General features: G+C 40.7%; 1 protein-coding gene across 7 annotated transcripts in view; it reads right to left on the minus strand.

The window, feature by feature from the left end:
* Positions 1-1,249: 1,249 nt before the first annotated feature.
* EPHA6 (EPH receptor A6) overlaps positions 1,250-23,652 on the minus strand; it is an 872,967-nt gene continuing 850,564 nt past the window's right edge. For all 7 annotated transcript variants that reach the window (XM_073305263.1, XM_073305254.1, XM_073305245.1 and 4 more), the window contains 3 exons: positions 16,855-17,048; positions 8,197-8,346; positions 1,250-6,668 (listed from right to left, as the gene is read on the minus strand). In XM_073305263.1, the coding sequence (XP_073161364.1) occupies positions 6,554-6,668; positions 8,197-8,346; positions 16,855-17,048 (459 nt within the window). In that variant the 3' untranslated portion in view covers positions 1,250-6,553. The remainder of the gene's footprint in view (positions 6,669-8,196; positions 8,347-16,854; positions 17,049-23,652) is intronic.

Genomic DNA, 23,652 nt, shown 5'->3' on the forward strand with positions numbered 1-23,652 from the left:
ATCTTAGTGTGATAATATTGTGAAAATATTACTTCACCTAGGCTGATTTGAAGCACACTGTCTTCATAATTCACAACCAGAAATGAGCCATCATCTCAAAATTTAGATTCCAGTTTGGAATTTCCCAAACATTAAGGGTGTTCAGATCCAAGTTCAGGTATAGCTCATTATACTATATAGGACCCAGCCACTATACAGTTTACATTTAAATGAAGTTCTGAACTTCTCCAAAGGAGTCTGAGTCCAGGATTTTGGTTTGATCTTCTCTCTACTTCATATATACTAGGCTCACTAAATCACCACTAATGAAGAGGTCTTGTTATACCCATTAATTTTTTTATTAGTAAATGTGGAGAATTAGCTAACTTCCTGCTGTGCACTGAAGAGGAGAATATTTACAGAAACAAATGGAATTCCCCAAATAAAGACAGTCAGGAACTGAACAAAATCTTGCAACATATTAAAGAAAGATATAATCAGAAGATTTTCTAAAAATGCCACATAGATTAGACCTCTACTCAAGTAAACAAAATATGGTATTGAAGTTGAAAGAAAAAACATAAAATTAACATTATCTAATGTTGCTTTATATACATACTTATGAAAGCCTCAATCCTGCAAACACTTTAAATCTATGCTTAACTTCACTCATGTGAGTAGTCCTACTGAAGTCATGTGTGCTTAAGTGTTTGCAGATTTGGGGCCTTGTATAGCAACTTAGTATAGTACATATATTATTTCTGAGATACAGACATAGCGCCTAACCTGACATTGCCTAAATGTGGGACGTAAATCACAAATTAGGGACACAGCAAAAGTAGTAGAGAAAAGAGCTTGAAATGATTTTGGGATTGGTTTCTTTAATATAAAAGTGGCAAAGAGTCCTGTGGCACCTTATAGACTAACAGACGTATTGGAGCATAAGCTTTCGTGGGTGAATACTCACTTGCATCTGACGAAGTAGGTATTCACCCACGAAAGCTTATGCTCCAATACATCTGTTAGTCTATAAGGTGCCACAGGACCCTTTGCCGCTTTTACAGATCCAGAGTAACATGGCTACCCCTCTGATGCTTTAATATAAAGTTTTCCATATCCTTAGCTTCTCATTTAATTATACAGGGATAATAGAAGAGGTCTTTGTGGAACAGAGGAACAGTTGAGAAATTCCTTGCAATAAGGGAAAACTGAAAGATATTGTTACAGAACATCTTAACGAAACACAAAGAGATACTCTTACATGAACTGGTGTCATTATTTAACATAATAAAATAAGAAAATATGATTAATAATCTCATAGTGCTTACTATTTATTTTAAACCAAATGTATCTCCATAATAAGCTTCTGTCTATTGTCTTTTCTAAACTTGAATACATCTTGTTTAAAAAATCTGTCAAGTCCCATTGCCTTGAGACTTTCCCTTAAATTATCTGGGGATGGGAGGATGAGATCCTATAAGATGACATTTAAAAGAGAATAATTTATCCTGTATAAGCAGCTTGGGCTACTACAGCAGGAGATCTTAACGTTTATTTCACAATACGGACCACATCTTAATCGAGAGATTGGTTCAAGAACACCTCCCCTACCATTCATGATCACTTCAAATCCCTACAGCAACTACAATAATTATTCACATAGAAAAGTACCACTAGGACAGTGTTCAATGTGTTTAATGTGATTTAGTGACTGGAATTAGGAGGAGGGCCAGTATCATGTGACCAGCCAGCTCTCCATAGACCACAGTTTGAGACCCACTCTTCTGCACTTCTTAATATATTTATTTTGGGATGTACATTTTCAGATAAGAAGCCAGGAACTATACACACATGATACACACTGACTGAAATTTTCAAAGCTGACTGGGGGATTTAGCCACACAATTCTCATTAGTTTTAACAACAGTTGTATAATTAAATTCAGTAGTCTACTTTTGAAAATCTCAATTATAATACACACTCACACACACGCGCGCACACACACACACACACTTTTATAGCCATACTGTGCTCTGTGTAACCTAGTCTGTAATCTGAGGACCTATATTCCACCACACTATTCTTGTCTGAACAGTATGTACTACTATCTTCTAAGGATTATATGTGAAGGAGGAAGAGATTTGTGGATTCCAAATGCATGGAATATGTCTTTTGGGCAAGTGTTTTGTTTCTGTTATAGGGGACTTAAATGGGACTTAAAATTGCCCTAAAAGAGGATCTGGGGATTTCTCTGTCAGCAGACAATCCCCTGATAGCATAAAGAAGGTGTAGCCAGCTCAATTGCTACCTGTTTTCCCCCACTCTGTGCAGAGGGTATTCCAAGGTGAGTTAGAGTCATTAGGGCATTTGGCCAGAATGTGCTATGCTACAGCAACCCCCAAATGCCAGAATGGCCCCTATGGGATCATTCCAAGCCATGGAAGTTACTTGTACCTGCTCTAACTTGTACTGGGGGCCAGTTACACCCTCAGCTAGCCCCAGGGTGGATAAACCTAAAAGTTACATTAGAACCACATTTGGGGCCCTTTCCTGCTGCACTGACAATAAGCTTGGTGCAGCTAACGAACATGTCCATTATATTTAAAGAAACAGAAAACAGATATTCTAAGTTAAACATCATCAAAATACTTCAGTATATTGAAATATTCCTGTGTAAGTGGTGATCAGTCCAACAGATGTCTACCAAAGTTTAGGACAAACTTGAAGAGTGGGTAGGCCAAAGTAACAAATATGATCATAATATATGCATTTTGAATTTATGTTTGAATCTACTATTTTCAATTAAAGGATCATTTAATGTTAAAAATGTACATATATTGTCATAAAGTCCTGGCTGATGGCCAAGAATAAACATAATACTTGTGACTGAAGCCTATATATGAGCTGCAACTGATCATGTATAAGTTATGTTGAAGGAAAACATAACAGAGGCAACTTGTTCATTAGGGCAAATTTAAACCCATTTCTCCTAAATTTCCTTCCTTTTATCTCATGAGAAATCCTCGTCTTCTCAATGACTCGAATGCTACCAGTTGTGTGCAAATATCTCAGGGACAGAATATATTACAGACCTGGGTTTCTGTAGTTATCTCATTTCAAGTAAACTATCGTCAGTACTATGGACTAGGGATGAAATTCATCCTTTTGCAAAGGGCCAGCACAAGAACTGTTCACTATATAAGTATCACTTGAGCCCTATTTTGAAGGCTCAAATGGTGCAAAGAACCCGTGTAGGCCAATAGCAGATGGATTTATTTCATTCTATATGAACAACAATAAAATCCTAGAGAAGAATGTATATGGAGACTTCACCTGTAAATTACTATATCAATAAATTTTCCTATGCCCACATTTTAATATACATTTTTGCATTTGTCTCTCTCACACTCCCTTTATTCTGTGCATTTTCAATAGTTTTGGTTACTGAATGGTGTGCATGGAGAGCTAGATTTTTAAGAATAGCCTAGTAAATCAGTTTGAATGCTAACTGCGTACGCTAAGAGCAGCTAATTTTCATCTGGCGGAACAGTCATCCATTTTAGTGGAAGCTGCTGGTAATGTTGTGCATACATTTGTAGGCTGCACAGAAATGTCCACATTTGAAAAGACAACACCAGCATATTAAAAACCCCCAAACCTCATTGCATTTCTTTTGTATGTTGAAACAGTGGAGTGGGCAAGAGTAAAAATGCAGTTTCTAAAGCTGGGTAAATGTAAGTTTGATCAAGATCATTATTAAGAAAGAATTATGCAGCACAACAACAAAAACCATCCATAGAAACCCACAAACTCTAGAAGATGATTTTTAGGTTGTTGTTTTTCTTAAATAAATGTCATCACCAAAAGAATCCTCTGTCATTCCTTCCCTGGTTAATTAAACTCTTGTTTTTATAAAAATATATTTAATTAATAAATGTTTCAATATTGTTATTATATTTGTTCTATTGAAAATATATTTTAAAAAGTGTGATAAATCTGGAAATTAATTTCCATGAGACATATCCAGGTTAATGTATATGTAACATGCAGCTTTGCATCCACACTTCCAAAAATGAACAAACATACGTATGAGCCCAAGAATGCACCCATATGGTTTGGATTAATTTTGAGTACCTCTTAGCAAGTACTGGACTCCCATGCCTTATTACATATTTAAAAAGCTGCTTGCAAAGATCTCTTCCCAAATGGCACCTTGATGGAGATGGAAGCAACGACAGGCAAAAGGGAAAGCAAAATAGTAAACGAAAATCAACTTTTAGATTTGAATCTGAAGTTCTTATTTTAAAAAAAAAGTCTTACAACATGGAAAAAATGGTATGCTTTTTGTTCCATAAGAGAACCCTACTTAACGAAAAATAAAATATGGAATTTGGGCAGAAATTTACAAGAGCGTGCCTCACAGAGAAGAACTAAAGCTAGTTTGTTCTATTAAGGGCCCTTGATCCTGAACTTCTCATGTGCACAAATTTACTCTTGTATGTGTTTGTGGGACTGGGGTCTAAGTTTTTGAAACATATTCAGCAAATTAGCATTCAAAGATACTAGTGAATCTATATCTTTAGGAAATCTATTCCTCTATTAGAACTTTAGAAAAACAAAACTAAAAAAATGCACTTGATTCACCACTATTACTCTGTTGAAATCAGTGGAGTCATCGGCATAAAAGTGGAGTAACAGCAGTGAATCAGACACAGTGTGTCTTACTCTGTGAAACTGGTTAGAAGGATAAACCTTTCTGTATCTTCTCCTGCTCTTCCTTCTCTGCCTTCCATATAGAACAGCAGCTTTTTCCCAGTATCAAGAAGTATGCTTTTTAAGCTGCAAATTAAGCAATAAATATCGTTATGATTACTTAGTCTGGTTAATTCATTTTGTAATACATATACATTTTACTGATCGCCCCAAATGTGCTTTTTAACTGAAAATTAATAATGCTCAAGTATATTCTTGCTCCACATAACTTTAAAAATGATATATAAATTAACACAAACATCTACATCCAGTTTACATGTGACATGCATGTAAAAATGTGTGTGGCTTTCAGAGCATGCAGACATGCGCTCATTTCATGGTTCACAGTAGCGCATATCTCATGCAAGTTTTGAAAATGTAGCCCATTATATCTATGTACGTCATCTGAATAAAGCATGAAAGCTTTAAGTCTTATAGAGGTACAAATATTGTGCTCGGCCTTTGCATCCATTTTCTTGCATGTAAATATGGCTATTAAACAGTTCTAGTTTTAAAGAGAATTATCTTAGACGTCAGTTAGACGTTTGTACTAAATGAAGACCAGCTAGTTAATAACTAGAAATCCATTTCATCATCGTCTGCTTTTTACTTCTAACAACAAACGTATAAAAGTAGACTCAAGGCAACATATTATTACACTGCTGTCCTAGGCCTCTCTCTCTGCCTACATATAATGTAGTAACTAATGCCATACTCTTACATTGCGTAACATACAGTAGTGATTAGTTTGTTTGTGTTCCACTGATCTCTCGTTGATGGTATGGTAGATCTGCTCAAGTATGAGGATCTCATCATCCCCCTAATGGCTGGCCCACAGAAGTTAGATAAGTCCTAAAACTACTAAACTAATGGAAATTCTCCATTAGCTGCAGTAGTAGAGGCCTGTGGTTTTGAAGCAGAAAGCTCTGTGAAGTCTATGTGACTGCAGTGTGCAGTATAGCTGACAACTGAATATTCTGTGTGGCTTACGAATTGTTACAACAGCCTTTCCAAGGGTTACTCACCATGTGGTAGAGGCAGCTATTTAGTATAAAAAAAGGATGAAAAATGGTGAAAAATTCTAATAATGAACCAATTTTGCAACCAACTCTATAAAGGATAAAATAATGTCAGCTGCTTATACAAATAAATTTAAACCCAGGGCCTCAGGAAGATTTAAAGTTCAGTTCTTTCTAATCCGCACCCCAGTTAGTTACACATAACAAGAATTCACTACATGAAATCACTGGTCATTTCTGCAAAGAATTCTAACATTTTCAGGCACCAGCTTACCAGCATTTAAACTATTACAAAGTTAAGGTCACAATCTGACCCATACATTTGGATTTAGTTAAGAGATAAAATAAATATTTATGTCAAACTTTTTTTTCTGATTGCACATTTGATATTGGAAGCTACATGATCACAAAACATGAAAAAAGTCAATTACTTTTTGATCTACCATCAAACTCTAAATACATCAATAAGGAAGCCACGCCAGGCCAAATAGGCTATCACTTTCAAAGAAGTCCATGAAAGTGTTCCAAATACTGTTATACAAAGTTACACATCCATGCTGAGTTATTCACCAGTGTGTAGCAACAGTCTTGCAGTGCGCCAGGATTGTATTGGCAGGTAACTGACGGAGGAACTATGCCGTGTGATTAAAAATTCCACATTGGAAGCATTAACGTAAAAGTGTGTATTTATAGTCTGAATGGGAGACTGCAGTTCTTGAAGTTGGGAGGAACATAAGGGAGGAATGAGAATATCTTCCATTTTAGAAATGCTGAGGCACAAAACAAAGTTGCTTCTAGTACTTTCATACATGAAATCCTTTCTCCTGTATGTGCATCATGTGTAATCGCAAAGTCTGTAAACTGCTCACTATTCGTCTCTGGTGTCCAATGAGTACAACTCCAATTCTCCTAATGTCACTGTAAGATAAAGAAAGGTTAAAATTCACCTTGCATGCATGTACAGCCACACAGAAAGAATTCTGATTGCTTCCACATATTGCTCAGCACCTAATTCTTCATCAGGACTATTCAATGTCTTGATTTGAATATGTAAAAATGCCCTACATTTGCAGGCATTCAAAGGTGCACCCACCTATTCTTTATTTGTATAGGCAGCCATTTAGAAAAAAAATCACATCTCATAGTTAGTCTCTAAGGTGCCACAAGTACTCCTTTTCTTTTTGTGAATACAGACTAACTCGGCTGCTACTCTGAAACCAGCTTTTTTGCTGTATCCTTAAAGGTCAAAATCCTTCTCCCAGCCCCTAGACACAAGCCTGAGAAGCAAGCAGAGAAAAGGGACCTCCACAGGGTGGGAGGAGGGAAGAAATCCTTCCCACCCATGCTGCAGAGGCAAGAAGAACCACTTCATGTTCACTATTGCAGGTGCTGCAGCACTTCTACTGCTTGCAGGATGAGTAGGGAGAAGACCAACAGTTTGTAGATCTGCATAGTAGCAAATCATCAGCTCTGCCCATGCTTATCTCCCAGTCCACCTTTGCCTCACCTACTTCTACAACAGGCTGATGCAAAAGAAACACCATGAAGCATCCAGCTCCTTCACTGTAGAACCTCCCAACAATTTAAGTGCATTGAGTACTGTCTGTGGATGAGGAGGGCAGTATTTGACCATTTAATGACAAATGGAAAGACCTAGTGGATGCTAATGATTCAAAACTGCAGTAAACTTAATTATGATCTGGTGACAAATCTTCACACTATAAAAACCCCACACAATAGACAAGCTCTGAATTGGCATTAAACATTAGGACAAAAGAGTAATTTATGTGGCTCATGCCAATCTTCTGAGGCAAGAACAGTGTTTTTTAAAAAAAATGTGAAGTACAATACAACTTTCAGAAAACCAGTACAGTATTATAGAATTTAGTATTATATAGCTCCCTTCACATTCAAAATGTGCCACAATGTGTGGTAAAATGTCAAATTAGATACCAATAGTAACAGTCATTATTATTCACTGCTCCTGCTCTCACTGAAATCAATAACAAAACTTCAATGGAGCAGGATCAAGAACTGAGTTCTAGCAGTGTGCCTGGGACTGCACACAACACAGAAAAGATATGATTAGTGTACATAATCTGGACCTGAACTTGTTTACAGAAAAGTACATTTTACCATTGGTTCAATGGGAGCAGATCAAGGCCCCTATCCAACAACACACTATGCATGCAAATAGTCCCACTGATTTCACATGGTCATGCAAAAAGTATGCGGTGGAGCAAGGAATTTAAAACCAAGTCCACTGAGTCTCTTAATCACCACATCATCTTTCGTTGCCATATTTTGGTTGAAAGTCTTTTATTAACTGTACTAGCAAAGTGAAAATATACTTTTGTTCCATACATCTTAGCACTTAGGCTCTATCACTGTTACATCTGAGCAATTGCAGTTTACCCACTGTACCGATAATAATTTACATACTTACTCAATGCTCATTCTTGAAACCACATCCAAAGTTGTGAAACCCGCTGCCATGAAGTTATTTTTATACTGACCCATTTTTATTGAATCTAGCCAATCAATGACTGAAACAAACAAAGGATATTCGGGAACTTCACCAGGTGAATCTGGCATTCTACAAAAACAAAATGTAAAAGCTTGTAAAGAAGTAATAAGCATAAAAAATAAAGCCTTGTTTACTTTTGTAGAGATATTTTTGTACTAAAAAGTTGACCAAACTAGGGCTAGGTCTACACTACAGCCTATCTTGGCAAAGCTTATGTCGCTCAGGGGTGTGAATATTCCACCCCCTGAGCGACATAAGTTACACCAACATAAGCATTCGTGTGTACAGCGCTATGTCAGTGGGAGAACTTCTCCTGCTTACATAGCTTATGCCGCTTGTGGAGGTGTTTTTTTTATGCCGATGGGAGCGCATACAATGATACAGCTGCACTGCTGCAACACTGTACATAAAGGCATAACCTAAGTCTATCAACACTAGAAAGAAATAAGAGATGAGCTCATGCTGCAAAGTTCAGATCCTGAACTGAAGTTCTCCAAAGTTTCAGAAAAAATCAGATCTACTACTTTGATTCTGGCCCATTCTCTAAAATTTGTCAGTTATATTTTAGTATCCAAAATTCCTTTTTAATACTACTATGAAGGAAATCATTGGAACTCTACAGGAGTTTTATATGCACAAGAAGTTCAGAAATGGACCTATCCACATTATTACAATTTTCAATATAGAGTATATCTCTGCAGAAAAAGAGGTTACTTACCCTTACAGTAACTGATGTTCTTTCAGATGTGTGACATATTGCACAGTGGGTGAGTGCAAACCCAGTGTGCATGCATAGGACAATTTTCTAGTCAGCAGTACTCACTGTGATAGTGCACGTGCCCTTCTTCTCCTTGTTTGCTCCACAAGGGTGTAAAGGGCAAAGCCCCCCTGCCACATCCCAGGAGGCTGGGAACCAGGGGAAGAGTGATTGGCAGGACTATGGTGAGGTTGTGGAAGTCCAATATCTGTCTCAGCCAGGCTGGGGCTATGAGGATTGCCCTGGCCTTCTCCCACCTTCCAAAGTACCCTGGGGAGCAGGGGAAAGGGAAGGAACACATAGAACAGTCCCTCTGTCCATGGGTGGAGAAAGGCCTCTGAAAGACCCTGGACGTCTGTTCCTCCTCCCCCACGCAGAGGTCTCCCTCATTGCAAAAAGATCTGAGTAAGAGACCCTGCATTGTTGGAAGATGTCCTGGAGGACACACCTTCTAGTGCTCCCACCACTCATGATTGTCACAGAAGTACCTGCTGAGGCTGTCTGGACCGCTGACAGGGAGATGCCATGTCCTATTGCAGAGTCACATACTTGGATGGCTTCTGGCACAGAGCCTGTAATCTAGTGCTGCCTCTGCTGCCTGTTCAGGTAGAAGACTGGAGTGGTATTTTCCAACATTACCAGAATCATTTGACCTTGAATGACTGACAGGAAGGCTATGCATGCCTTGTATACAGCCCTGAGTTCCTACACATTGATGAGCATAGCCTTGTGTCATAAGATTGCCCATGTGAACCCCTACCCCTGAATGTAGAGGCATCTGTGATCACAGTCCTTGAGGGAGAAGTGGGACTATACAGAACCCCTGTGCAAATTATTGCTTGGGTCCTTTCACCAGCTCGGTGATTAGAGAATTGCCAGAGGGAGGTGCAGCACCTTGTCTATGGGTGTCTTTTGGAGCTGTAGATGGAGGACAGCCAAGCTTGATGGTGCCAGAAGTGAAGCCTCGCATATGGGCTGATGAGCATACAGGTCACCATAAGATCCAGAAGCCTGAGGCAGGATCTTGCTTGTGTCAGCAGATGGGAACAGAGATTGTGCAGCATCTGGAACTTGCTGAGTGATAGATAGGAGGTGGCTGCCCTTGCATTGAACATTGTCTCACTGAATTCCATCCTCTATGTGGGTGCTAATGTGGATTTCTTTTCATTAACCAGGGGCACAAGTGCACAAACGGTTGGAGAACAGTCCCAATGTTGGCCTGGACCAGAGGTTCTGAGTGGCTGATGAACAACCAGTTGTCTAAGTATGGGAACACGTGGCTAGCCGTCATTCTGAGGTAGGCAGCGACCACATCTAGACACTTCGTAAACACCTGGGCACCACAGACAGCACAAAGGGCAAAACCCAGTATGGATCGTGATTGTTCTTGAATACAGAATTCAGGAAGTGCCTGTGTGATGAGTGCATCATAATGTGAAAGTATGTATCCTTGAGCTTGAGGGCAAGGATCTAGGCAGGGGATAATTGATGCGAGGGAGACCATCTTTAACTTGAGATTTTTGTTGTTGGTAGTCAGGTCTCAGAGGTCTAATATTGGTCAAAGCCCCACTGGTTTCTTGGGGAATGAAGAAGTATCTTGAATAGAATCCCCTACCCCTCTCTCAAGAAGGAACTCCTCTACAGTGCCCAAAGCAAGGAGGGCCTACACCTCTTGCTGAAGCAGGGTCTTGTGGAGGGGTCCCTGAAGACGGATATGGAGGGAGGATGATTGTGTGGTAGAGAGAGGAAATGATGGCATAGCCACTCTGGACCACCTGCAGTTCCTAGTGGTCTGAAATGATGCTGGACCAGGTGTGAAGTTAGTGAGCCAAATGGTTGCCAAAAGGAGGGGAAGGCAAAGATTGTGGAACACTTGGTATGCTGTCCTTGGGCATTAAGTCAAATTTGTTGCCTGGTTGGTACCAAAGAGGAGTGGTGAGGTTGCAAGGTAGATCCTCCAGCAGGCTTCTTTCTTGAGGATATCTGCCTGCAACCCAAAGGCTCTGGTGGCCTGTAGTAGAAAAACGGTGGTTGCTGCTGCTAAGGCTAGGACCTGACGTGCCTCTGCATGGAGTCCAGGGGATAGATTCCCAAGGACCTGAGGATAACCTTAGAGTCCTTAAATGATTTCACTGCTTTTGTCGGGGGGTCGGCTGTGTGCTACAGGCTGGCAGTACTGCCTAATGACGATACTCCAGGGTACAATGCCTAATAGTGAGAGTCCAAGGCTGCTTTGCCTAGCGGCAATAGCTCAGAGCAGTGTCACTCATTGGCAAGAGTCTAAGGGTTGATTTCCCTGGAAGTTACAGCTTGTGGCAGTGTTGCCCAATGTTGAGAGTCCAAAGGCCGCTTTACCTAGTGGCAATAGTTCAGGGTAGTCCACGGTGCGGGGGGAGGTAGGGGGACCCAGGGTCCACCCTCCTCCAAAGGGTTCCGACCCAGGGCCCTTTGAAACAGTGGCCCTTCCACAAGGCTCAGCCTGATACCCCTAAGCGTGCTCCCTGGGTTACTTAATACCCTTGTTCCAGTCCCTCCAACGTCATCACAGGTTGACTTGGGGTTCCTCCTGTGTTCCCTTCTGATGTGTCTCCAGAGTTTCTTCTGTGAGCCCTAGCGTGTCGTCGCCCTCAGTGTCTGTGGTCAACATGCTTCCTGTGGCTGGGCTAGGAGGCGTGGTCCTGGCGGCATGGAGCCCTGGCAGCTTCCCAGCAGCTGCACCCGACTGCTCTTCTCCGCAGTCAGCTCAGACTGAGCTGAGTCACTCCCTTTTAAATGCTCCCTCCACTGGGGAGCATGCCCAGCAGAGGCGAGGGGATGTGGCATCTTGGGCCCAGAGCAGCTCTTTAACCTTCGCCTCACCAGTGTGGGGTTGGTGCACCCCTGTCATAGTTTTGTCAGACTTATCATGGAAGAGTAAGCAGCCCTTGAATGATGGATCTTCAAAGGTTTTTTGTAATTCCTTAGGTATACCTGCCAAGGTGAGCCACTAAGAGCAGCACATCGTGATCACTGTTACCATTGACCTGGAGGCCAAGTCTGCCACATCCAAGGCCACATGCAGAGTGGCCCAGGCAACCAAATATCCTTCTGCAAGAACAGTTTGAAGTCATCCTGGCAGTCTTGCAGCAGCCTACTGATAAAATGTTGCAAAGCACAGTAATTGACATGGTCATATTTTGCCAGGATGGCCTGGTAGTTTGATATCCTCATCTGGAGATTTGAGGTGGACGAAGATTTCTGACCCAGCAGGCCAGGGTGCTTCGCCTCCTTATCCTTGGGTGTCGACTTCGGTTGGCCTTGGCAGGTTCTCTTGTTGGCCATTGTTATTACGAGGCTGAATTCAATATCTAGGGGTTCCTCTTAACTTTACAAAGCAGAACCAGCTCAAGCCCCAACCCAATCCCAGATTTCCCAGAAATCTGGGAAAACTAACTACTGCTGGGTGCCTCTAATAGGCAATATTTCCCCATTTGCAATCAATGAGTCTTTGTGTAACAAAATAAAACTTTTATTAAGAGTAGAAGGAACACATCATTAATTTGAGAAAACACCACAACAATGATTCAAAAGTATGCAGACAATTAAGTAAACACTCACCTCACACTATCTTGGGCAGTAGCCTTTCCCTCAGTTTCCCACCTTGTGGTGTAAAAGTCCATAGCACACCACTCTTCCTTTCCCTCCACTGCACCCCATTTGTGGTGTATTGTCCAAAGTCAGTGAAGTCTCAGAGTCCAGGAGTGCGTTCAGATGGGTTCACCTCTTGTCTCTGAATGGGGAGGGTTGAGTGATGCCTCTGCCACTGCTGCTATGTTGCCACTCTCTCTGTTCACGGTTATCATTACTGCTGCTTGCCGCCAACACTACTGCCTCTGCCTTCATCTTTAATGCCGTGTTCTGAGGTTCCACCCCCTAGCCCTAACCCTTAGTGATTTCAGCTCTTAGTGATTTCACTGGGTAGTGGGGAACCTCTCTACCGCTGCCTCCTCTGCACTATCTTTCACCACAATGCTGTCCTCAAACCAGGTCTTAGGCTCAGCCCCCTAGACCACCTTATCAGTGACTGCAGCTCTAGTGATCCCTGAGCAGAAAGAAAGACTCTCAATTGAGTCTGATCAGCTCTATCTTTAAACATTGGAGGGGGCTGGTCAAATGACATCTGGGATTCTTTCAACAGAGTCCAACCACCAGGGTGGAACACCTGTCCCCATCCCCTCTGACCTTCACTTGAATTTGCCATCACTACCTCACACTTAGTGAGTAACATACGTTTAGGTTGACTTCCTCAGTTAGGTTATATTAAGTAAAGTTCTGCTGCTGTTTAGTCATACAGTAACAACAGCAACATTTCATTACACTTGCATCCAAGACTTACGTGAATTTTGCCCCCAAACAGCCAAAATTGATCACTTTGGCCAAGCAGGTATGTCTGCTTATCTCCTAGGCACAGTAGGTACATCTGTGCAAATACGGTCTGCTCCTGAGGTGTTTTCCTTCAGCACATCAATAGATGGAAGGAGAGAGCTCATTCAGACTACGGGCTTACAGGATGAGACAGTGTAGTTCATTGGGAAACATGTTGCCCACCCTGTGGGTGTTGGGGGACCCCGGCCATATGGCACAAACATCAAGGCTGCTATGTCCAAGGATCTGGAATGCATCAGGGGTGACTGTGGCTCCAATAGCAGTAAGGACGCTGGGACCAGTGATGAGGCCTGAAGTGCTGGAGCCTCTGTGGGTTGGTCAGTACAGCTGTGAGCGCACAGATCCCAGTGGTGAAGGCATCAGGATGTCCTGTACTGGAGGCAACTTGTAGCAGGTTCTGCACTAGCCGGTTACTGTTCTGACCGCCTCAATACCAAGGAAGCTAGCACTGCTTCGACAGCATTGGGGAAAGCCTCTGGACCACTGGGTCTGTTCAACTGGTGCTGGCTTCAATGCTCAGAAAACATTTTCAAAGTTTTGAGGCACCCTTAAAGTCTGACAGCATGGTAATTTTATTTAGCTTTGAAGTTGGGAGCAGGGGAGGGACATCTCCGTCTCTCCTCCTTCAAAAGCCTGCCCTCCGAGTTCAACCTATCGCTGCACCTTTTAGAGAAGTTGATGCTAGGGCCAATTTCGATGATCTATGTCCCCTGCATGTCTAGATGCCTGGAATCCAGGGTGAGAGTCTGGCCTCATCGCCTGCTTCATGAAGAAAACTCTCTGTTGTGCCTCCCTGGAGTGCTAGGTCTGCTTCAAGAAGAACCTGCAGATTTCACAGCATTCTAGGGCGTGCCCCTTGCCAAGGCAAAACTGACACCTTATTTGTCTGTCATTCAGCAGCATAACCGCCTCTCAGGACAAGCTGTTCTTGAAGCCCAGGTACTTGCCATGGTTGGCCATGGTGGTCAGTACTACCTGCAACCGTGGAGAAGGGTTCCTCTTCCTGCCGTGTTCACCTGCACCTATCTGACTAAAATAACAAGGCTAACTAGATGCCAAATTGGAGGAAAATCTGAAGAGAGTTGCTACAAAATGTACCTGTGGGTGGTAGAGAAGGAACTAGGTGTGGCATGGCAGTATCAGCCTTTGTACCCTCACAGAATGCATGAGGAAATGAAAGGTGCATGTGCCACCCCAGTGGGTATTGCTGACCAGAAAATCCTGTGCACTGGCCCTGCACGCCCCAGCTGTGGAATATGCATATGGACTAGCACTTGAAGAAGAATTTAAACTCTTGGGATGAAGATGATGACATAATTTTGAAACTCACCAAAGCAAAGCAGAGGGTATAAAAGCAGATTGAACCTTGGCTATTATGGGAAAATAGCACAATTAGAATGAAAATGTATTAATACCATGCTGGGTAATAACTTTTACCTTTATCTACATAGAAAATAGGTGAAAAAGGGAATGGCTGTTTATTGCTACATTATTAGGCAGTGGTTGCAGCAGCTGGAGTACTAACCTAAAGAGCAAATAAGAACTATATTTTATACTCTGATTTTCATGGGATTTTATGTATGGTAGTAAACAAAAATAAAAGGGTACAGCTAATTCAATCACACTTCTGTCTCAATATTTTTTAACCTACTATAGTTTCAAGTAAAATTTAAGAGATTAGAGAAAACAACATTCTCTGTTGGGTTGGATCCTTATTTCCTTTGGACTTTAATCCACGTGGTAGGGAGTGCTCTCAGCTCCCAGTGACTTTATGCATTTGGCAGCACATTGTGTATAAACGCTTTGTAAATTATTTTGTCTGTTATTTTCACCAGCCTGTGTGGTTCTTTGACAGAGCACACGGGGTGGGGCGTAAGGGGGGAACAATTTATAAAATATGAAAAAAATATAGTAAAACCACAAAACCAGGCAGGGAGACTGAGGGACAGGTGCAATATCTGAAACTATTTTAAACCAAACCTTTTAAAATTGATTAGATCACAAGCTGAATAGCAGAAATGTGTTTGTAACACTCTAAAGAATCAGTATTTTGTATTTCTGCCTTTATCTGTAATGCCATGTTCTGAGGTTCCACCACCTAGCCTAACCCTTAGTGATTTCAGCTCCCCCCATACATCACTTTGAAAGCATATTCTCTAAAACAAGCATATGATGGTTTATAAGTATTTTGCAGTACTTTTTAAAAGAAAGATATATTCTAATTTCAGTGGGGCAACTTACAGGGGAAAATACCACTCCAAACCTAACCTTAACAAGACACCACTAACTGTTCCAAACTTTGACTCTAGTGTGGGGAAACAAACCAACTCCAACTATCACACAAATCTGGGGTGGCCAGATAGCCACAGCTCTAAACCTAATCTGCATTTACCTAATAACCTTTCCCCTCAAGCTTACCTGTGGCAAACCACCAGCCCCAACTTTAGCCCGAGCTACCAGCCTCTCTTCACGCTCTGGACCAGGGCCCCATGCCTCCCCCCCCAAAGTGGTCTAGACACTCTCCCTGGCTCAGGGCACTGCATCACCCCCCCAAAACCTGCAGCGAGGCTATGAAGTAGTAAGAGGTTCAGAGGGCCCTTCACACTGGAGTGAATTTTGACCTTAATGAATAGGAGTGGGGGCCAAATTCATCCCTGATATAAATTTACTGATTTCAGTTTACTCCTAGGATGATTTCAGTTTACTCCTAGAATGATTACAAAGGGCCAGTCATTTCTTCAACAGCTCTACACCTAAAATCTGCTTTATTCATGTGCATAATATTACTTTGGGAATAGGGAGGAAGCTTTGGGTAGCACCTCCAGGAATTAGTTGTGGAATGGGAGTGCCACAGATTTGTTGTATTAATATCCCTCTTCCATTAAGGGGAGCACGACTTCGCAAGTATAGAGTATAACTAGATTCAGAAGGAAAATACTCTAAGGCAGTTTACCAACTTTTCATGCACTCTGTGCTATTTCAAATGAAGAGACAGAGCACGGAAGAGAGAAGAAAATTAAAGCGGGAACTTGGAAAACAAGAGTATAGGACAAACACCAAACAAAAGGTGGAAAAACAGAGAGGAGACTCATGAAGATCAAAGACTGACAGAGCACAAACAAAAGAGAGAGATGAAAATGCTGGACCAAAAAAGGAAAATGGATATGAATGTGCTTGAGAAAAAAAAGTCCTTTTGCATGCAATTTTACCAGCGTCACTTGATAATAAAATATACTTTATAAGAGGCTCAGAATGATTTTAAACACACAACACTTAACAGCTAAGTGCTAGCTGAGCTCACAGCTGTGTCAGGATATCCCGTTCCTACATAATCCACTATGTTATCAGATGGCAGTCATGATTGTATGAGGAAAGAGCACTGAAGTGAGTCTTACACAAGTACATCCTCCACTAGGGTATGAAGGGAGCTGGGGTTGCGGATCAATTTGTCTAGGAAGCTGACAATGTCAATAAACTTTGGCCGGTGGTTTCTCTCTTTTTGCCAGCAGTGAAGCATAAGTTGGTGTAGAGAAGCTGGGCAGCCCATGGGAGCCGGAAGCCTGTAACCTTCTTCTATAGACAGTATAACCTAAATAAAGATAATAGGGGTGATTACAGATCATCATATTAACACACATAAGGACAATATCAAACTAGGAATGCAGATCAATGATAAATCAAGACTAAGACACCCTCATGGTCCAGCATTGTATGCAATTTTGAGATCCTCACATGCAGATGGGGTGAAGGCCAGGATTATGACTAGTGTTCTTTGCACTACACTTAGTCTCAGACAGAGCCAGCAAAGCATTAGTGACAAGAGTGTGTCCCATTCTATTATTTTTAACTGTTTCTACTATTTATTCTATTATTAACAACCTTTCTATTAACCAACTGTGAAGGAGGAGAAGAGGAGAGAAATAAGAAACATCCTTTTCCTCTTCAGCAACCTGAAGTCAGGAAGCCAACAAAATAATCTCATAGTAATATGCTCTGATATTTGCATTGTGACATTGCATTAATACATGCCAATGTCATGCTGTAATGAGATTGTCACAGTGCAAATACCACAGTGCAATGTCTGGCCCTCTGTAACTTCATTTGATGACAAAGTGGTTCTCCTGTTCTTCAGGACTGAGATGACTGATCCAGACAATGAAAGCCATTTTGCAGTACAACTTAATGCAACTTTGTCTTGTACAGCATCTTTCATAAAAACTGCATCCTAAAATACTTTTAGGGGTGTGTGTGTGTGTATTTATATATATATGAAATTACAATGTTAGATAAAAATACCAGGAAAGTTAATCTGCAAGGATTGGCAGGGGCAGAAAGATATGTTTTCAACTGAGGTTTGAAAAGAAATGGACTGATCAGATAGAGGAAAACTGTTCCATGTAGGGGGAGCTGCAGAGAAGGTGGCTTTGTTTAATAACTCTGGTGAGACAGCTGAAAGTGACAAACAGGCCAGTGCTATATAAGTGGAGAGAGCAGGAAGGAAAGCAGACACAGACAAGTTCTGTGAGAGGTCAGCTGGAGTGAGTTCATGAAAGATTTAAAAACTAAGACTAGAATGTTTACTAGATCCTGAAATGAAAAGGGAGCCCGTGGAGCTGTTGAAAGAAGAAGATGATGTAGTCATGCTTCTTTGCACATAGAGGGAAACAAGGACAACAACAAACAACCCATATACAATATCCACTGAAAAGTAAATCACAATATTTATAATAATACATTGGCCTTTGTGAGAAATATACCTGTTGAAAGCATGCACTCTGCATTAAAGTGACTACATATGTTACTATATATATGTTATATATGTTACTATAATTATACAAACACATACACGTGTGCATTGCACATATAATCAAATACAGCAGTCAGAGTGCACACTACATTATTTACAATAAAGCAATGCTTTATAACTGTAGCTTCTGTATTTTCAATCCTGTTAGCATGGGAGTCTAGCTTGCTCTCTTTCTGAAGTCTGAATGAGCATTGTTGGCTGTTTATGCTGCAGGCGTTATGCTAATAACAGTAATGAAGCTACATTAAGACCTTCATTAAGACCCTTCACATTAAGACCCTTCACCTTGTAATGCAGAGGGAAGAAAGAGCATGATAACTGCACTCAACTGGGCCTGAATTTTTAGAAAGGAGAGCTGAGCAACAGAGCATTGCCCTCCTGTACACTGGCAGAAACCTACTGTGCGTAAAATCATAGAATCATAGAATATCCGGGTTGGAAGGGACCTCAGGAGGTCATCTAGTCTAACCCCCTGCTCAAAGCAGGACCAATCCCCAACTAAATCATCCCAGCCAGGGCTTGTCAAACCTGACCTTAAAAATTTCTAAGGAAGGAGATTCCACCACCTCCCTAGGTAACGCATTCCAGTGTTTCACCACTCTCCTAGTGAAAAAGTTTTTCCTAATATCCAACCTAAACCTCCCCCACTGCAACTTGAGACCATTACTCCTTGTTCTGTCATCTTCTACCATTGAGAACAGTCTAGATCCATTCTCTTTGGAACCCCCTTTCAGGTAGTTGAAAGCAGCTATCAAATCCCCCCTCATTATTCTCTTCCGCAGACGAAACAATCCCAGTTCCCTCAGCCTCTCCTCATGTGTTTTGAGCTGTATGGGCAACTGGGATTGTGATGGGGTAAGTTTTGAACCACTCAGCAATAGCACTAAGCTTTACTCACAAGTTAGTATAATTTGCCACAGAGATCTTCCAATTTATAGCTTCTTCCACTTCCTACATGCTTGGGTGTAATGTGCACTGATAGATCAGAGCCTAATGGGGGAGCTGGCTGTGCTGCCTGGGAGAAGTGTGTGCAGAGGGACAAACGTGTTGCAAGGGTCCTGGAAATTGCAGATTTTAGGCCTCAGATTTCTTGCAGGTCCTCAGTTTCCATGTGATTAGGAGTCCCTGCCCCCTCATTCATGCTGCTACCCATCCTCTCAATGGGAAAAACACTAGATCATTTCCAGGAGTTAGCCCACATGGAAATCTTCTTGAAATTTCCCCCTTCCATGCTTATTTGCAGGAGAAAAAACTCTGTCCATAGAGGAGAAAATGGCAGCAACTGAAATTACCACAATAGTGGATTATTTATGTCTTCCGCAGCAACACAGTCATCAGAACCCTTTCATTCTGCGCAATAAACTTGTATTTTTCCATGGCAACCATTTCATTATCAAACACAGTTTTACCATTAGGTAATATGGCCAACCCAAACTCAGGCTGATAAAGCCTTTTTACCACACTCCTCACCCTCTGTATCTATATATGTATGTAGGTGTTCAAATCTCTCTGTATATAGAGACAGGCAGATAGAATACGTACCACACGTGTGGAATTGATAACTATTGATAACTGTAGGAAGGAAAGGTACCTACTAAGTGGATAGAAGAACAAAGAAAGGAGCTCTGTGAGTAAGTTCTTCATAAAGGAGATCTTGCTGGCATGGGAAGCCCCTTTGCCAGGTCCTTTATAGAGAGGGAGAATCCTGCCAGAGGAAGGATACAGCCATACAAAATATTTCCTAGGAGACCAGTTGACTTTATGCCAATCTTGAATGTCATCCAACCCAAAAGTTTAACAAGCAATGTTAAGTATCAGCTAATGCAATGAATCAAAAATTATTTCAATTGCATGGCTTCTATTCTAAATAGCAGGAAGGGATAGATGTCTATCAGAAGTAGCTACAGAAAACTTAGTTACTTACTATAATAGTGGGTAGATTTTTATGGATACATGTTACTGAAGCTGCAACCTGTAGCTGCTCAGAAAAACAGATGTCAGCCTAATATATTACTGTACTTGCTGCAAATGGTGCGTTTCTGAATGGTGTTTTTACTTTCTAGGTCAAAAGTAAATGCTCCATACCTTTTATTAGGCATAAAACATTCAACAGTCATGCCAATACAAAGCTGATGAGGTTTTTCTGAAAGACATTATTTTAAAAAGGATTTCATTGGCATTTATACTTTCTTTGACCCATTACATTTTATAATTTCTTTGGTAGGGGAGCCAAAGGGCCCCCTCCCTCTCTGTGGCTGGCTGCTCCAGCGGTGAGCCCACTGCCCTCTCTTCTGGTGCCACATCAGCCCCTGAGGGATGAAAGCTGTAACTGCAGTGCCTCCCCAGCACAACTTCTTATTCTGCAGGGGACATGAACTCTGCACTTATATTTCTTCTGTTAAAAAGTGGGGGGCATAGTTCCTTGGCTCCCCGGTTCCAGTGCCTTGGACTCTCCATTACAACTGCCAACAAAAAGATTGATTAGCACTAACTGTGCTTCTGGTTTTCAGATGTAAACACTTGACCAGCAGGAACTGGACTGAAAGCATCAATTTATTTCACTCAGTTCACCAAGCAGAAATCAGATAGTCAAAGCCAGACTTTCTCTCTCTAAGTGATATAAATGTTAAAAGAGTTCATCAGTGAGTTTTGTGGATGAGAGTTAGAGTTAGTGAAATGTGTATGGTGAATTTTTACATATCAATATTGTTGTTATGTGAGCAAGAAGTTTTATTCAGTTTGCTATAGCAGTTTTATGCATATTCAATCAATCCATTAAATATTATATTTTTCTGAATATCCAAATTCTGCAATATGTAATAATTTTTACAACGGTCTCTAATAGGTGTTCCAGAAGAGCTCATTCACAGCTGTTCTGTAAACTGAATGCATCAGATATAAATCTTCCTTTCCTCACATGGTATTAGTGAGCTAGACTCTTAGCTCAATCTGTTCATCAGTACAATAGTTTCCTCAGAAAGCTCAATATCTAATCTAATGTTTATTAATTAAGCAATAAGACATGACAGACTGTGTAGCAGCCCTAATTAATGGACACCTCTAGTGCCTGATGCACATCCAAGAAGTGCATTAATCAGCATTACCACAGGTCTGAAATGACATAACACATAATACAATGGTTATTTACTGGAACAAGTAACGTTTCTCAAATCGAGTAAGTTTTTAAGAATACATATTATGCTGTTGGTAATGATACAAAATGTATGGTCGACATTTTCAAACCTAGGTGCCTAAAGGTCAGCTCCTAAGTCCATATTTAGGCAATTAAATAGAAGTTGCCTGATTTTCAAAGGTGCTAAGCCTCTACAGTTCCCACTGACTTCACTAGTATTTATGGGTGCTTATAATTTCTGAAAATCAGATCACTTTTATTCAGATGCCTAAATATCACTTTATCAGACTAACTTTAGACTGTTAGGTTTGAAAATGTTGATCTATGTAAATACTTTTCTATATGCTTGTGTAGGGTGATCTGTGACAGTGAATTAAAAAATTCTAACAATTTTGACCATTGGTGCTGAAGCCCACAGTATCCAGGCTAGGAAGGGCATTTAATATATTAACAGAGTATAACTTCTAATTTTTTTCTTGCTGCTCAGTGAAGACCCAACAGGCATGAGGTGAAAGCTATCTGGGACATGGGTTTGACCAATTTGGAGGCCAACTACTAGAAGTGTCACTTAAAAAAATGTATTGCAAGATTTTACAAAACAGTCATAATAGCTGATATCTTTGCAGATCTGTAAAAAAATATAAGCTATTTCTGAAGTGATGTAAATGGTGGTGTCAGCTAGATGTAGGAAGTGGACATAAGGAGATACATTTACACACTAATGTAGCAGAAATATGGAGAATAGCAGGAAAAGCAACTAACAAAGAGAGTGTGGAATGATGTCAGAAAAAGGTCCCGACCTTAATTTGTTTTAATATTTCTTTTCTGCTGTATCTTCTTCCATCCTTTGGTATCTAGGGTACACTTGTACTGTCTTTCTGATGAGGGAGTAACACCACCATATATATCACCTCTGAATTCAGTTTAGAATGTCAGCTCATATAGCTAGTGTCCTTTTTGCTACAACAGGACCTGTGATTCTTCATATTTATGTAAGACTTGTCAGCAAAAGTTTGCACGGTGTCTTTTATACATCTGCTCTGTGCACACTTCCCCCACCCCCATTTCCCTTGCCAGAACTACAGTATCACTGACCTTTGGGAAATTCATATAATTTCTGTAAAACAAACTCATGCTTACTTAGAGTTACTTACTGTGCTAAAACATAGGCCACAATATGCTGCAAAGGTAGGTTTACACACTGTATGCCTAACTACTTGGAATTTCCCAATGCAATTTAAAGCCACTGAATGTTTGGAATGTCACATTTACTTGTTGTTAACATCTTGATCAAATTAATGAAACTTCATCAAATTGTATTGCAAAAGAGATATTTTGAGGCAACAGTTGCACTTTGGCACATATTGTACTGCATCCCAGTGATATATGTTTGGTACAGCATAATGTTGATTATATGGCAGTGTTGCCATGGATGATTTTTTTTCTGCTGCAACATTCTGAAAAAACTGGCTTCCTTAATAAAAGTACCGCTGTCAAACCTCTTTTTGACGAATCAGCCTGAAACTAACAGAAGTTGTCAGTCAGCTTGGAGTGACAACATCCTTGCAATAATGTAAAAAATAATCATCTGGAAAAGTTTTGTGATATAAAGATATATCTACATTATGCAGGGGCATGAGGAGTGATAAGAATGGGATGGCTGTCATTCTGCACCATGACAGGGAGATTGTCTCTTGAGTGAGGCTTAGACATGCTGTTCTAAACTATGGGGGTGCCATCCTCAATTGCAGTACTTGTAGAAAACTTAACTTGTGATAAAAATTGCCCCATCTCCTTCAGTGCTATAGTTTACAGAACAAACTTTCAACTTCCTTAGAAGATAATGTTTGTTCTAGTTAAGAATAATATAGATATAGTTGAAACTATTTTGAGCAAATGGCAGAGGAAAATATATCACTTTATACCTTTACATTGTCCTGTACGAAATGTAAAACTACAGGTAGTTTGTAAAGAAAACATTGTATATTAATTATTAGGAAGCAGAACTAGAAATATTCTTCTCACGGCAGCTTCAAATTGTATCCCATTAGCCCCAGGAGTGTTTTGGGATTGATCACCTAAAGTATGTTCATTGAAGGGCACCATCAGGATGCTGTAGATATATTGGACCAAACTGATCACTGGTATAACACCATTATTCATGGAGGAATTGATATATTGCTTTGTTGAGCAAATTGTATCCTCAGGTTCAGGCACAAGGCTCCCACTGACTTGGATGGAAGCTGCACACAT

The sequence above is a fragment of the Lepidochelys kempii genome, chromosome 1 (genome assembly GCF_965140265.1).
Source record: "Lepidochelys kempii isolate rLepKem1 chromosome 1, rLepKem1.hap2, whole genome shotgun sequence".
Lineage (NCBI taxonomy): Eukaryota > Metazoa > Chordata > Testudines > Cheloniidae > Lepidochelys > Lepidochelys kempii.